Source organism: Falco rusticolus, chromosome 2, assembly GCF_015220075.1.
Source record: "Falco rusticolus isolate bFalRus1 chromosome 2, bFalRus1.pri, whole genome shotgun sequence".
NCBI classification, from domain to species: domain Eukaryota; kingdom Metazoa; phylum Chordata; class Aves; order Falconiformes; family Falconidae; genus Falco; species Falco rusticolus.
In genome coordinates, this window is record NC_051188.1 from 83,755,270 (window position 1) to 83,772,724 (window position 17,455).

General features: G+C 38.6%; 1 protein-coding gene across 3 annotated transcripts in view; it reads right to left on the reverse strand.

Moving 5' to 3' along the window:
• Positions 1-990: 990 nt before the first annotated feature.
• The window catches only part of LANCL3 (LanC like 3), a 38,428-nt gene continuing 21,963 nt past the window's right edge, over positions 991-17,455 (reverse strand). Inside the window, exons 2-6 of one of the 3 annotated variants that reach the window (XR_005102715.1) lie at positions 12,556-12,679; positions 11,465-11,662; positions 9,162-9,369; positions 5,232-5,398; positions 991-4,311 (exon numbers count right to left, since the gene is read on the reverse strand). Coding sequence is in view for 2 of the 3 variants with exons in the window: in XM_037377755.1 (XP_037233652.1) it covers positions 7,885-8,044; positions 9,162-9,369; positions 11,465-11,662; positions 12,556-12,679 (690 nt within the window). In the remaining variant the exon portion in view is untranslated. Of the gene's footprint in view, positions 8,045-9,161; positions 9,370-11,464; positions 11,663-12,555; positions 12,680-17,455 lie in introns of all 3 variants that reach the window. The other 2 variants (XM_037377756.1, XM_037377755.1) reach the window with 2 other exon arrangements.

Genomic DNA, 17,455 nt, shown 5'->3' on the forward strand with positions numbered 1-17,455 from the left:
ACACTCTGAATATGCACAAGGCCACCCTGGCAGTATCACTTGATGCCCCCGTGGAAAAGCAGCAAAAGGTAATAGCCCAAGGGAAAGACAAGCCTTTGCAGTCTCTCCACAACATCCTGAATCTAAGCACCTGGCAAGAAACAAAGCTCCTGAGGTACCAAGGCAGGCTGGCAGATGGTGCTTGTATCCTGCACAGGAGTCTCCACTCATCACCGCTTCGCTCCTCTTGGTGCAGGTACTTGTTTCGTGCACAGCTGGCTCTGATGCCTGTCCCAATAGATCTCATTTCTCCTTGCCCAGTTCAGCAACTTGTTCTTGTTCCCAGTAACAGCAAATCAGCATGTGGAGGTTAGCTACCAACCTGAGACCTACGAGGAGCACAGCAAGAAGGCAAGGTACAGTTTGGGAAGCTATTAGACCATTCATGGGATAACACTAATGGCTACTTCTGTATGTGTCCTACTATTCTTTAATGCAACTTAGGCTGTCACCAGATTTATATACAAAAAATGCCAATAACGCCGTGGCCCATTTCTGGCAAGTGTACTGCTGCATTGGCAAGTTTGGAGTCCCATTGTTCAGCTCTAGTTGAGCTCAGCTCGTGGCAAAGATGAAAACCTTGTTATGGGCGGGCCTAGGTGAATTTAATGCTTTAGTGCCCTTCACTGGGAATGGAGGGGTCTTTCTGGAAAGAGAAGAGGCCACCTGTACTGAGATTTAAGCAGGCTGAAAATAAACACCTAAGTGGGAAACTTTAACCTACAGGCCAAAACCAACCTGTCTTCTCTTATGTTGTGGGCAACTACCATGAGTTAGTTTTACCTAATCGCTATGTGCAGCCTGGATGTTTTACCAAATTCCACGGTGAATGGTTTTACCTTTGATAACACACCACTGAAAAGCTTTTGGAGCCCTGAGCTGTGACTGCTCTGGAAGGGGAAGTTGCTAGCACTATGAAAGATTAGAAACAAGCAATCCAATGCAAAACCATACTGTTCAAGATTGGGCTTTTATTTAAGGCAAAATATACTCACAGCTTTAATATTCATAATATGGATATACACAGAGTTTCTTCTGCCACTATGAAGCTTAGTATTATCACTGCTTTTAAAAAGCTATAAAATCTAGTTTCTATCATAATCTACAATACAAAACTAATACAATAAACACATTCTGAAAGATCACAGTGTTTAAAACATTAGAAGAGCAGGGGTCCTGCTTTTAAACAATAAGGTGCATTTCTAAAGAATCAAATCTATCTTGATTCTAAGGGCCTGTACCATATTATGGCTGCAAATGGCTATTACACTGAGAAACCAATCTAGGGTGTAGCACGTAGTCAAGAGATGAACACTATATGTTGGAATATATTGAATAATCAAGTGTCACCAACACAAACTGGACATGAAATAATGCCATTTCAGTTCCCTGTACTTTTTGTTCATATTGGCATTCAGGTAAGTTGCAGACATGTTGAAGGAAAATGGGTATAAAACTGCTATTAAATTGAACCCTGCATATGCAGACACCTGTGCTTTCCTCTTACTGGACGAACAAGCCTTACTAATTTCATGGGACTTGTGTAAAGGAAAGTCTGTAAGCTTGGAGTCTGGAATTACGTAGTTTTTCCCCTATTTCACATGTGTGAAGGATCTAACCTTCCACAGGAAATCAAGTGGGAGATTCACCACTGACATCAGCAGGTGGCATATCAGGCCCTTAAAATGGGTGCAGGAGGCCAAATCAGTGACAAAATCAGACCGTTGTTAGAGAAATTCTTTCTTCTCTCACGCATGGTCATAGTAATGAAGACAGGAACAGAGTTCAGTTTCTGGTCGGACAGCCTTTCTCTTCTATATGAAGTAGAAGGAAATGAATAGGATTTGTTTTCTATTCACTATGGGATATAACTGACTTCAGGACTTCTACATAAAATTTTCAGGGGAGTATGCATGTATAGTCATGCAGCGCTGTTGCTGAGTATCACTGCATTATAAAGAATCTTTTATTCAAATATCATTATACCACTAGGCAAAATGAGTTTTTAATTAATTTTCTGCCATACTAGTTTGTATGGCTGTACTTGACCTAAATGCCTCCACCTTCTCCCTTGTAAGTATTAAAAATAAACATGGCCTTATGTATTTCGAAGCTGTTTGCTATTTAGAAATTGACTTTTTTCAGAGCATCATTTAAAATTTTAAATATACAGGGTACAGGACCAACAGTGACATCAGAGACAGTGCAGATTAGTTAGGAAGTTTAATAACTCAAAGGAGGTCAAAAAGTTGGTGCATGTTGGCTTCTCCAATCTATTTTTTTAAACTGCCTAAACATTGATAGTGTACATCGCTTCCATTCCGTTGAATGCTAGGAGTAGGCAGTAGGTTCAGCTACAGGCAACGCCTTCACAGGGAGGCTGTTTTCAGCATATGATGATTTTGCTGCAATGGCAATGAAGCTAAAACCTGTACGGTGCACACTGTACCGCTATCTGTGCAATGAAGCAAACTGTGCTATTCTCTTGGAAAATGCCTATTACATCCCTAAATTGCGGTATTGTTTTGTGGGCCCTGAGCATTTTTGGCTTATGGCTTTGAAGTATGTTGTTCCCTCAGTAGCGTAATTTTTGGTCATTTTCTTATTTCTTTTCAATTTAGCTTTCTGCTGCTTACTACTTAGTCCAGGACATATTGTTATAAACTGAAATGTCTTCTCAGAGCAATCCAGATTGTGCTGTAAGCCAGTAATTGGTATAGTTCTTCACAGGAAGATTACTTTTTTAAAATTCACAGGGCAATTCTTATTCCTGATATACACTAATCTTCCTACAGATTAGAATATGCACTCATGCCAGTGAAAATTCAAGGTATGTAGGAGAAATTACCACACCTGAGATTTACGTGGCAGACCTCAGAGATACACTCTGTCCATGGATCTTATAGGTCCAAGTAACAAGGACATATTCTCAAAATGCATGCATAGGCTAAAATAGGTCACTGTTTGCGTAAAACATGCAGTATGTTGGTAGATGCTATAACTGTATATGCAGATAACGATGTAGGTAGAAAAATCTGATTGCTTATGAAAGTTTCTATTTGCACATATTAAATATGTATGTTTCTGAATATATCCGATACCTACAATTTGTTTTTTTCCACAGTACTTTAAAAACTAATCAGTATTCTTATCATATTATGTACATGTCCATATAATTATTATTAGAACATCAAGAGGCATTACTTAATTTCACAGAGTAGCAAAAGGGGCGACCACTTTACTTGCATATGTTTGTGCATTTTTCCCAGAACTATTTAAATATGTATTTTGGAATGTTTAGCCATTTCACTTGGTTTTGATTATCTGCATAGACTGAGATACTAGAGAAGTTAACATGCTCCCTTGAAAGTCTCTCTTTGTTTTATTTAATGATGTAAAACATCAGTGACAGTTGTTACGCAGTATAATGATTTTTCCTTAGCAGGTGGGAAATGGCAGAGCCAGTGAGAAAACCTGGGAGAGTAAAATAATGTAATGCAAGTAAGTGGAACACCCCTCTTAAGTAAAATCTATCAATCGTATTTCAAAGAACAGAAGACCTGGGCTGCTTCTTCAGCCCTCTGAAGTTATTCATAGGTTGGGAAAGACAGGCAGGGAAACCGATGGAAACAACAATCCAAACAAAGCAGATATTAAAAGCAGTGGCACAAAATCAATACCTTATCATGCTGAGAAGTTGTGAGTAGCAGGAAAAAAATAGGGTGTATTTGTTAGAACGGTACTGCTGCTGAAACTTACTGCATCTGGCTCTACAAGTCCTGAAATCACAATATCTGGACATTAGAGATCTGGTTTCCCTCAAAATTATTCCATGACAATAATCTATGGATGACCTATCAAAACAAATGAATAGTATATAGCTCCTTAAACTGATTTGTAATCTACAGCTTTACTCACAAACAGCATCACACAAACACAGGTACATCACAATAAGCACCAATACCAATACAATGCATCCTCTTTGCTTTAACAGCATAACCAGAAATAACTATTATTTCACTTAAATTCCTATTGCCTACACTTTAGAAACTAAACGCGGTCAAGAAACTAATGTGCAAACATGATGTGGTAAGTTGTGTTTTACACTTTGAAAGAGGCTTCTCAAGTTTCCGGTAACACAGTCTTTTGTCACAGCACCATGGCAGAATCTGTTCAGGAACACGCTTTTTCAGTCTGTTAGGGCCTGAATCAGGAGCAGGAAGGAGACAGCATCTCACTCAGAATGTCTAGCAAAGGTTGCATGATCGATTCCTTGAAGCAGTAGGGAGGGAACACAAAGGACCTTATTTTTTTATTACACTGAAAAGTGCTGATGGCTCTGCTCAGGTTGCTTTCCTGTCAATGTCTTAAAAGCAACAAATAAAGGTTGCAACAGCATGTATGTAACAGCATATATAGTACAAAGGAAAAAATATTAGACAATTACGAGGAGGAAAAAGATGAAAAAAGACTGCTCATTTAATGACTGGCATTTTCAGAAGAGCCCTGGGGTATATTTACACTGTGCTCAGAAGCTGAGACTACAGCACATCTAGTAGCCACCTTGACCTAGCAAGGTCAGATGAGAAAAGCCACGAAGCTCTAAGAATGAGCTCAAACTGCCATGTGTAATAAAACAGATGAACGATTACATTCCAAGATTTTACAAGAGGTATCCCATGAGACTGGATGTTTATGTTACTGATCTTGTGTCGTAAACAAAGTCTGCATGCTGCCCTTGCTGATGCTAGTGCCGAATTTGCATAACTTGCAGAGAGATGTTTGGGATCTAGATTTTGAAAACTGGGCGGTTACATTGGTTTTTCTCCTTGTTGAATGGACTAAATCTTTCTAAAAATAACTATTCTTTCTCACAGGATGAGTATCAAATGAAGGCAAACACATGGCTTCGCACATGGAGAATGGCTGCGGAGACAAGATTTGTTTTGTGGGTACTGCTGAACACAACACAGAGCAGATCAGAGTCTCCTTTGAATGTAAGTCAGAAGGAATTAATTCTACAAAGAGACAGAGGGAAAACCCCTAGAAGCCTAACATGAGTTCTTAATGTGTATTTCCTGCCATTTATGAAGAATTACATTAAAAGATTAATGCAGACATGACAGTTGGAAGTTAAGCATGATAAAATGGAGTGATTTTATCTACCTCTATTATGGTAAATTTTAACATACATGTGGCATATGTTAGAATTCGTGACTTGGTCAGGTTACTGTACTGATCTATTGTGCTCTAGATTTATTGAGGTTTGGCAAACACGTTCTTCTTCAAGCATCTCCTGAGAAATAAATAACTGGAAACAATTAAACGTTGTGGTCCATTGGTAATGAAAAAGTAGGCTCTGGGGACAGAATCAAAAGGTCGTGATTACTATTCTGATACACATACTCTCATGAGGCTTAAGTTTGGAGCTGTTTGGGTTTTTGACAGTGTAGTTACCAAAACACTAGGTGGTTTTGTTCTGTGTTTGCATCTCTAAATAAAAGGATGGGAAATAACTGTAAGATGGCAACAGCTCGAGTCTACATGGCAGAACCTACTTCTCTGTCTTACAATAAGGTGGAATACAGTTACTGTAGCTACCTAAATGCTGTGGCACAAATGTTGTTACTTACGTGTTTTAGCTGAGTGACATCACCCTACAATAAAAATTGAGACTGAAAACTTACTGACCACAGGGGAAAAGTAGATAGGCCAAGTTCTACCTTCCTTAAGCATCTGTTTGAAAAGGTTCCAGTTATGAAAAATATGAGCCACTTTCATTACAGAAATGGACTTAGGATCTTCACTACTCACAGCTGGCTTTGCTCTGATCTAACAGGAACGTTTCAACATGTCTGGGCAGAGCACACACACATCTCCGTTATCTTTTTGATTTAGCCTCACATGTATACCTCCCGATGAAATACATCCTCGTACGTGTACACATCTCACTGCTCAGGGTAACAAAGTTACATTAATGGCTTTCTTAAAAGTCCTTTTATCCCACAAATAATAAACATGTAACAACTGTATATTGAATTTTAACATTTCCATTCACAAAAAAAATCCATAAATTCTTCACAAATTGATACAGAACTGCATTGCTTTATTCACTAATTAAAAATAGTTACTTCTGTGATTAAGTAATTAGAGCTGCACAGTGCAAGACAAAATAGCAGAAATCCTAATCTGCAGCTCATAATAATGCAAGCCATCTCATTAAAATAACAGTGGCAAGAGCACGAATGGGATTACTGTATTAATATGCAGAAGGACTGCAAGACCTGGCTCCAACTTATAGCCTGATCAAGGCCCACTGAAATTAAATGGGAACTTTAATCCATTAAAGGCATTAAAAATAAAGAAATTGTAATCTCCTCCAGCTGAGAATGCAGGAAGAGAGACTGCATTGTTTGGCAGTGCATGTATGTCAGCTTTTTCACACTTACTTCAATTTTTATGACATTCTGGTCTTCCCAATCTGTCTTTAAAGGTTATTGCACTACATTATTCCCATATAAATAAAAATAAATAAATAGTAAGTATTATTTTAAATACAGACATTGATTTTATATTTTTTTTAGTACAAATCTATGTTAGCATTTTCTTTAGCTTTCAAGTACCATGTCATATACATAATACATATAAACCAGCATATATTGCAACCTTAAGTGCTAGTGCAACTAATGTTCAGCAACTCATTTATTTCTATAGCTACAAATCATTTGGGCACATACATTATTTTGTTAACCAGGAAAAGAAGTAATTTGAGCTTTGTTATGAGGTTTTTCTTAAGATCAGTATGCCATCCAAGGTCCGCATTCAGTTTGCAGTGTTTGTAGTGAACAAATCATCAAGGAAAACAGATTTTCTGTTCTCTGAAATATGTACATTATTGTTCAGAAATGCTGCTATGAGCAATTAATTTTTAAAGGAAGCTTCTGTGTCAGCGAACAATACTTATCTAGTAATGCTGTATCGTGAAGAAAGCATCTGCCTGCTGTACCTTTGCTATAGAACTTTTTGATCCAAGTCTTTTCCATGGCTCCACTCATCTTCCCTGTGACAGGGAAAGTATTGACAGGAAGTGACAAAGTTACAGTAAATCAGTAAGGAGACCAGCTCCTTGCCACAGACTGAGTTCTGAAAGGAAGGGTCAAGTTCAGTTCTCAATTATGCACATGAAACCCCACTAGCTGAAATGAACTTGTGAAACTGCAGGCTGAATATAAAGCTATCTACCTAATTATCTTTATATGCATATGAAGATGAAAGAGCTCCAAGAGACAGGTACTACTAATACATGTTACTAAAAATAGTAGATGTGGGTTTAGGTAAAAAAATTCCAGATTTTGCCTTTGTGCGGTGTAGTGACACATCTACAACACCCTCCCCGATCAATGCATTGCTGCATGAAGAGTTGTTTTTGCAGGTCTCTTTAAAACCTAATGGATGTATCACTGTTTCCTCTTTTTGCATGCCCCTGTAATTCTAGCTTGCTTTTTTTCCCCCCCCCTGTGCAACCACCAAATTAAACATTTGATAATGCCCCTTTCTCTCTCATTTCAATAATTAGATTTTGCTTCTTATTACAGCTAAATAGCTATCATATCAGATTCAATCACTTCCCCCATTTTTTTTTCCACTGACACATTTTTTTTGACCACACACTTCCCTCCCAAAACCCCAGAGTATTTTCTTTTTCACCTGACTCCCAGCTACATTAAGGCTAGCATTAGTGGTACCAGTGGCTTGTTTCGTAAATAGCCTGTCTTGACAAATATGTGAAACCGCAGGTGCCCTTTCCCATAGCCACCAGGACGTGGCACTGGAGAATGATACTCTCTAGACGAAGACACTGAAGAGAGGAAACTCAGCTTGGTTGGGTTGCAGCAAGTCAGTCAGGAAACACACAGTTCCTGAGAAACCTTCATACAGACTATATACACTTTCTAATGCCCGGGAACCAGCCTTAAATTCTTCTGTAAATAAGAACTCTGCAAACCTAAGAGAGAGAAAAAAAATAAATGTTACTATTTGATGTCCCTCTATGTCTACTTGTTGTTTGAAAGCATTATTTCAATAACATTCAATGACTAAGAACAATAGAATGTTCATTATTATCTGCAAATTTTACACTAATTTCTACATGAAACTGAGGTCCATTGGGTCTCTAGAAGAGATCTAACAAATTTTTGCAATCTGTACGTGCATTATGCTTGTCTAAGAGCTATACATTTTTTCTGGTTTTTGTAGGATGCATCTTTAAACATACTTTTAAAAACCTTCTACCTTGGTTGTTCTTTCAGCAGGATGCAAGCAATGCTTGACATTGATGCAACAAATGCTGTAATGCTGAAGTAACTACACAAATAAAATATTCTCACTTCAAAGGAAACAGCTGAAAATGTCACCCTAATTACTATCCCACTTCCCCTCATTATTCTATGTAGTAAGGAAAACAGTAACAAACATTGAATACTGTATTTTTAAACATGTACACTAAATTACAGAAATATAATTAAAGATAATAGCAGCACCGGGACAGAATTTTCAGCAGACCATACTTGCCTGCATCAGGACAAATGGAATTAACCCCACTAGCTAAGCTGAACAGCACAATGCCAAACTGGCTAAAGCTGGGAATGATAAATTAAAAAAAACGTAAAATAACAGCAAAGCAGGTCCTATACTTATTTTCCACTTTTAATAGTAAGGTATAGTGTTAAATGCTGTGAAAAATCAGAACAAATCACATTTTAGTCTGCTCCTGGACTTGGGTACGCAACTTGGCTGGTTTCTGATCTCATGTCAGGATGAGACCTGGATGCACGCTGCTCCTCCCCACCCGCTCTGCTCCCTCCGAAGGAGCGCAGGCTTGCAGGCAGGGAGGGAGGGAGAGAGCCTGGGAGAACTCAGTGCTTCTCCCACCACAGGCAGCCTGGAAGCAGGACCGCAGGGCTCCCCACGCGACTGCGCCTGCCCCACAATTCACAGAACTGCACCTGAGGCTTAAACACTCAGTTTACATCCAAGGGCGGTGATCACAGACTGAGCAGCTTTACAAATGTTCCTGCAACTTTCCAATATGACCCTGAATCTAGAAAGGCAGGAATGCTAACCTTTGTGCCCTGTATATGTATTTTGAGTTTCCAGTGAGCCTATACAGCAGCAGGAACACATAAGCACTACCAGCCACTCCATGGCATATTCCAGGTCCCTTCTTCAACAGGCCCTTCTGCCAAGTTAGCTCTCCACAGCGGATACAAGTGTCCAGATATTGAGGCTTCTTGGAAACCAGGTAAGCTTTGGCAAACAAATATGCAATGCCTAGGAAAATAGCAGCGAGATTGTCTTTTGTAGTAAGCAGGGCAAGGGTTCTGTACAACACACACGAAAATTAAGATTAATACACTAAAAAAACTGCAGTCTCATGCACTACACATGTCAATGTTACATATCTATATATGCCACATGGAGGGGAGCGTATCCGATATGCTAAAAAGCATATGGTAAGATGTACTTATCCACTCCCTGTGACAACACCACTGTCAATCTTTTTCAACGCATTACTGAATTTCAGGGTTTACTCTAACATGCCCAGTCTTTTATCAATTTAAAACAGCAGTCACATTTTTGCCTTTAAAACAGTAAAGTCTTAGCAATGTCTTCTATTGTTTTCAAACCCCCCTTCACCTCACCCATTTACAGTGACAGAAACACAAGGATGGACAAGATCATTTCTTACACTGGCAACAGATACAATTTTTTACTGAATGAGAAAAAGAAACTTGCTCTTTTTTTTTTTTTCCTCAGTGGGGTCTAAGCTGCTTTATTCTATCTACAGATATGCATACTAACTTCTGTAAAAAAAACAAAAACAGCTGACATTTTTAGAGGGGATTCAGATAAAATAATCACAATCTTCAACAGAGCACTGCACAGCTCAGTTCACAGCAACCTTAAAAGAATGCATATGACAAAAAAGAAATCAAGTGCCTAAGGAAATGTTTAGAATAGCTCACTTGTGGTCTGAATATAACATACACTGAAATAACTGAAAAGTGTTCTTGTAAGCTACATGTGCGTTACTACCCAAGAACAGTGATGGAATACAGGACTTTCTGGGGAAGAACAATAGCAATTCATGAATTTGCATGTCTCTACATGTCCCCTAAAGTAACTTCTTTGGGATTTTGTCACTTTGGTTGAGTCTCACTGCATATGTCTTCACTAACAGTTAAAGCAAAGTCAAAGGCCACTCTGAAGATACTGAAACAAAGAGGGCATCTTCCCTGCGGGTTCCAGCCATACTGCAGAAGCAATCACAGAATCACGGAATGGCCAGGGTCAGAAGGGACCTCTGGAGATCATCTAGTCCAACCCCTGCTAAAGCAGGTTCATCTACAGCAGGTTGCACAGGATCACATCCAGGCGGGTTTTGAATATCTCCAGAGAAGGAGAATTTTTTCCCCTTAAATATAAAAAAGGTTGGTAAGCAAAAGCTGTTTTCCCCTCATTTCCCTAGTGTACAAGAGCAAGAAGGTTGTTCCTTAATCATACCAACAACAACAACAAAAAGAAAGTGCATTACCAGAAAGCACATTTAAAGGATGTTCATTATAATGTACTTTTTGTTACTTTAAATAGAACACCTTTAAAAGCAATGCATCAATGCTCATGGATGTTCTTTAATAAAAGGAAGTTTTTCTGCAAGCATCTAGGTTCATGTTACCAAGCCAATACTAGTCAGCAATAAAATTCTGTCTGGGGATAAAAACTCAATACACAGCACTACTTGCTGAAATTACTAAGGTATAGGATTAGATTTTGAACGGACAGACATCAGCCAGCTTTGCCTCATGAACCCAAACTAAGGATTAATTCTCTTTTTCTCTGAAAAGCAGTTTTGTATGGGTGACTTTCAGAAAAATGCCTCTTGCAAGTACATGAAAATACTTTGGTCAAATTTATGCATTATCCATGTAATAAGTGCAGCATAAACTTTGACTCTGATGTGCAGGGAAAAAAGGTATTCTGAAGGCCTTCCCAAAACTCACAGATACATCTATGCATACTATTTTTCTGTCCAGCCATATGCTGTCTTTTCACTCAGCTGTACCTTTCTTTGAGGTCTTGTCATGAAACAGAGCAAGACTGGCAAACATACAGTTCAGGATCACCAAAATTCTTTCAGCTATGATCACCCCTACTTTTAAGCAGAAAATAACCTATCATTCCAGCTGCTTCAGCAATAAGCCACTCTTTACTGAAACAAAAAGACTAAATAGTTTGCCTGCATCTCCTAAAATGCCAAAATTGGTCAAATTTAACTTGCGATCAATGGCAATCACATGGAGTCACCTAACATGGAAAAGCAATGTGATCAGCATCTGGCTAGTCATAGCATCAATGGGAAAAGAACCTGGAGCTCCATGACACCAGTGTACAAGCTCATTCTCCCGCTCGATTGTCTCTCCCAGCTCAGGAGGCCAGTTGCTGTTCTGTTCTTGGTCCATAAGAAAATCAACGCTCTGCCATACAAGCTCCTGATCTGCTGGCTGCAGGTACTCATAATAGGAAAGCAACATCTGAAGGATTGATGAAAGCCCATGTGCTGCACCTGTAAAGAACAGAAAGAGTCAAATCAGAGGGTGGGTTTAGGTCCTGCCTTCACCTCACAGCAGCTTTCCCTGGGAACCGATTTCCTTGTCAAGTGCATGGCTCTTCCATCTTCTTCATGCACACTACAGGTGCTTGGAATAAAAACTTCCTAGGTGCTTGACACTATGATTTGTTACTACTTCTGTCATTTCCAGTTCCCCTAATTATGCAAAAATATGTATGATTTTTTTCTACTTCCACTCTGATATGACTGAAAGTCAGTGTGTGGAGCTAAACTGAACCTAAACTGAATACTGTTTCAAGACATTACTCTTCACACACTACTGAATCTGGATTGGTATTCTGAAGTCTTTGTTAAACCCAAAATGTAACTGGACCATAAATAGTATTCCCAGTTACTGACTGACAGTATCAGTCATCTAAAACCTAAATTTCAGTGCAAGAACTGTCTGTACCTGCCAGGGTCTGTGGAGCAGCACCACTCAGAGATTTCTACCTCTGCTCCCCTGCCAGAGAACTCACTAACATCCACAAACCAATCTCACACTTTCTCCAGTGTGATATCGTGCCTTGAAGACCCCACTAGGGACCTACTCAGTGACCTTTCACCACTGCTTCAGAAGAGCTCCAGATAAGCCGCTCGTGATGGATAGGAGCTGACCATATGCTTGAGTTGTACTGCTACAGCAAAAAATGCTCTGCAAGTCCCTGTGTGGCAACAGCAGCTTACAAATAACATCCCCTGACTGTTCTCTCTGTGGACCTTCTCCACACAGTTGGATGGTCCCAACTCAGTCAGGAGAAATCCCACCCTGTGTTTTTTACATATTTTATTTCTGAAACATCTACAACACAGCATCACTTTCAACACAGCTGGTGTGTTTTACTCACCAAGATACTCTGTTCCATAGTAGGAATACATGAGTGGAAACGGTTTCCTCTTCTTCACTGCATACTGCTTTCCTGATTCTAGTATGGCCAGGCAAATTGATTTTATTTGTGCTGGGGTCAGCACCTAAACAGAAACATCAAACCAAACATCAAGTCTATTATAATAATTTTATTTTCTAGACATTTATCAGGACTCTGCATTTTTGCTGGTGCACAAGACAGAGTACTGCCTTTAATCTTATGAGCATGCCATAATAGACATCATTATTAAGAGCTCCTTACACAAAATAGTAAATGTACATAATGTTTCTCAAAACAAGAATTTCATCCTGTCTCAGGAAACTGTCAAATCTTTAGCTGCAAAAAAGAAGTGAAAAGAGGCCCACTAAGAACTCCTGCCTTTCCTTCCCAGGATGGCACCTGACAACAAGCAACCAGGCAAGCTGCAGAACATCAGCCTCCAGAGTAGCAGATAAGACAAAGAAAAACAGACCTAGAGAGGGAGTAAATGTTACAGGCTTTATCGGGGCATACCAAGCTAGGCAGATTTTTCTGCAAGCATGATAAAAAAAAAGAAGAAGAAAGGAAGAGGATCCTAAATTTTCTTGAAAAACCAATACTACATATGTAGGTCCGGAAGCGTTTTAGTAAAAGAATCAGACCTTCTTATTTCAAGACAATGCTAAGAAAAATGAAGCGCAAGACAGGTTTCTGTGAAGACAGGCTAGCTACGTTTACGGGACTTTATCATCATGAACAGGTCAACACTGCCTTTAATGCAGTCCAAAGAAATGACTAATGCCTTATTTACATCAAAACTAAGACTGAAAAAAACATACCTTTCACCAGATGTTCATTTTTCCAAGTCACTGACCTAAAGCACACAGTGAGGAGCTGGTTTTCCAGGTTTTAACTACAGCTCTAATTATATGCAATTCACTGCAATCATCAGCAATTTCCTCTGTGTCAGCCACACCTGTAGGTTATGGACCAGTACCTAGGTAATTTAAGTAACTTAGTTGAAGTAGTGTTTTGGCTTTAGGGGGAAACCTGTATGGCAGCTGTACTTTGCAAAAATATATTTCAACTTAGGAAAAGTGAACTGAGAAAGAAAACAGGCAAAATGAGGCAGAAAAAAGAAAAAGGCTGTAGAAATATCCCTGTCAAGATAAACAGCAATCCAAAACTAACTGGAATATCAAGGTAATGTTTTTAAAGTGTTTCTGAACACATTTGGTTTCGCCATAGTTTGTATTACCACAGGATTTACTCTTTAGATAATACTGTCAGTGTTAAGTATGGATGCAACATCTGTTATAAACTATATTCTCTCATTTGGCATGTATAAGATGGTATGGAAAATTAATGTCACTTAAAACTTCACTGAAAACTAATGGCTGAAATATCTTTTTTGTCTATCTTACCTTGCTCCCTGTTAACAAGGCATTTTATTACAGCTGCTCCAAATGACTATGCTATTTGTACAACCTGGAAAACAACCTACTTCTGATCGTGATTAGTGTTCTTTAATGTTACTGCAGTAGAAGTAAATAAGCCATTAACATCTGGAGACTTCACTCATTGCCAGTCATTTTTAAATTAATTGTTTTAATTTCACTGAATTTAAAGAAATAGTTTAAATCCTAAGCAAATGAGGACAGCGGAGACATGGTGAGACACACTGCATACTCTCCAGAGCTCTCATTTTACCATCTTGCAGTTTGGGACCTAATAATGGCTATTTTAAAATACTGATGGTGTATTTTGAATGGATTTAAATTTCTACCCAAATCCAGCCTTGCACAACACTGCACAAAGAAGTATCAGTTAGGAAGAAATGCATTGTTCACCTTTTTTTTATATAATGTAAGTATAAAAAGTCAAACACTTAAGCGCTATGATTACTTCAGTTATACATAGTATACTGTTTGGGCTGGCATAATGAAATATGCTAATGAATATCACCTCTTTTTCAGAATGCAAAAAAAGCTCACATGCAAAGCTAGATCAAAATGATTATTTAAAATCATAATTAGAATGGACGATAGAAATCAACTCTTCCTGACCCACTTCCACATTACTGAAGAAAATGTAAAAGAAAATAACCTGTATATCTTGAAAGCAACCTTCTGGCTACTCACTGACCTGTACGCTTTAAGACGGGTAGAAGATGTGTCCTAACTAATAGCTAGGTAAGAAAACTTCCATGCTGACTCCAAGTCTCTCTTACCAATTGCCTAAATCCACAGTAATTGCACTGTTACCTCTGTTTTCCAAAACACTTAAATATGAAGGTTTTGTATTTGCTCCTTATTCTAGGAAACGGTTTGCTGGAACAGAAACATTAATTTACCATCATTATTAATGGACTTCCACAGGTTGAATGATCAGAAATCACATTTAAGTTTTCCATTGGTTGCTACATTTTATTTCAACCAATTCTTTCACCTTACCAAGAAACAGATAATATGTGGCCAGTCTCTGTATGCTCCCTCACAACAGCTTTAATAAAACAGCTAAAAACTTTTGACCAAAACAACAATCATAAACCACATAAATCATAACCACAGACGTACGTGTAGCCATGGTTCTACAAAGTTAATTTTAATTTCAGTGTAGTCACAGTGCCTCCTTGACCCAGGAATTACTGAAAGAGTATGTTTCATTAGGGACGGCAAAGAAATAAACTGATCATCCCAAAGGCTTTGAAAGGATAAATTGCATGTTGATATCACATCCACTGTTGAAAGCTGTCAGATGCTTTGATGAAGAATAAAGCCAATATGAGAATATCCTATACTCAGAAAAAAATTTCATGCTTGAGATAGCTACATTTTTTGAGAAACTTCTTGAATGTCATTTAATATGAGCTGGCTACACAGCAGGTAAAATTATTCTTTATCATGTCAGTACTTACAAAGACTAGTGACATTAAGAGATATATTGCTGGTGGTTTAATATTTCAGCTAACACGTTTAGTATTTTTAAGGACACCACAACCTATCGTGTTACACTGGATGTGTCCATTTTAGTACCCTCACTAGATCAAAATTTAAAATACATGTGTTCCGCATTTTCCCTGGAATTTTTGTATCAATTGGTCAGTGGAGTTCCTTATTTTCTGTTTTAAATCATTGTTCAGTGATGTTGTATACTGTTAAACAACAGTTCCAATCACCTTGGTGACAGCTGTGTTCCCCTATAGCTCTTACTTTAAGTACGACACTTGAGCAGCACTGTAATATGTAGTATTTGTACTACTGCCTGTGCCTAGGAGCCCTACTTATAGTAAAAAGCCACTGTGATTGCCTCTGAAGTCTCTCCATTTTTCTGTTGTGCCACTGCAGACAATATGCCTTCTCCCATTAAGGCACTCCACAAATTTTTGAGTTATTTAAGGCAGGTACTTTATTCTGTAAATCCCTGTTAAAAGTCAGCAAAGGAGTGCTATGTCTACAGCAATTAGAGAACACTGTCCTTTTTTGTTGTTAGCAATCTTTCTCAACCTGAGATTGTTTAGTTGGAAGCAATTTCACAATCCTTTTAATCTGCTACGAGAGATTTTGTAATATATTGGTTATGGCAATGCTGGGTGCTAGATAATTGTTTCAAAAACTGCAGACAGATATCTTGACCTTGAGGATCAGGCAGAAAGAAGGACTAGCTCTTCTTTGCTTCTGATGACAGTACCAATTTCAGCGGTTCATTATTCTTCTGAATGTTTGCTACAAAGCCCCTTGGCTCATGATTTGCCTTTTGAAAACCACTGCTACCTGAAACTGCATACTGTATTGAGAATATTTGAGGACTGTAAGCTTTTAGTTCTTTTAACAGACCTGTGTTTATTTTCTTAGTGCTCTTTCCTGTATGTATCTTTGCTGAATGCCAAGTATCATTATCTTTTTTTAGATGCATCAGTACCTTTATGAAGTAACAGCGACATTTACATCACTGTGGAAAAAGCCACCTTCTATGCATGTAAAAAATATTAATATGCATCTAACACATCAGGCCTTTCTCTGTCATATTTCTAAAAATCCATTTACATGAATTTGATCATACCCTTTTTCTGATGCTGTAGAAAGTGTCAAAATAAGCTGAAAAAAAAATGGGTTGGTTTACAAATAACCTAACAGGAGCTTTGCCATTGGTCTCCTATCCTGGAAGCCCAGAAGAGGGAGCTTGTGAACTAGTTATAATACTCAAAAATGCTGCAAAAAGATACACATGCCCCTGTTCAGCAGGACAGCTGACTAAGCGGAAAGATGCTGTAGCCAACTTGGTAATACCTTACTGCACTGTGTGATGTTTAAGTTCGCTCCTTAAGTTTGACTTTTTTCTACCAAAGACGGGCTGGGATTTTTCAGGGACCTTGTGTGCAATGTCATGGCCAGCTGGGTTTTTTTCTTTCAGGTGATGCTAACACCCAAAGCCACAGAAATGTAACAGGCACAAAGTCAGAGGGGTCTGCCTCCCCTCAGTGTTATCCCAGTTTGCCTGAACTACCTCCTACAGCAGGGAACCCAGCTCCAAGTGCACAGCTGTCTGCTTTTCTTATAAGCAGTGTCGAGCACACCCTTCTTTTCAAAATCATAATATATTTTTTAAATGTCCTGAAAACTTTGTTCAAGGAATCAGATTAGTTCCTGAAGTACTACTGATACTGTTGCTACTGCAGTACGTTCACGCTGTAACAGCACCATGAATAGCAATTTCTAGAGAGCGTACTTTCCCAGTTTTCTCATATTAACACAACCACATGACAAGGTGTGTAGACTCAGCACAACTACTAGTACGATTGTTTCAGTTCATTGGAAAACCGTACTTGACTGCAATCTTGAGTAAAACAGACTTCCCTATAGATCCCGTTGGTATTGCTTGGTTTTAACATGTAAATTTT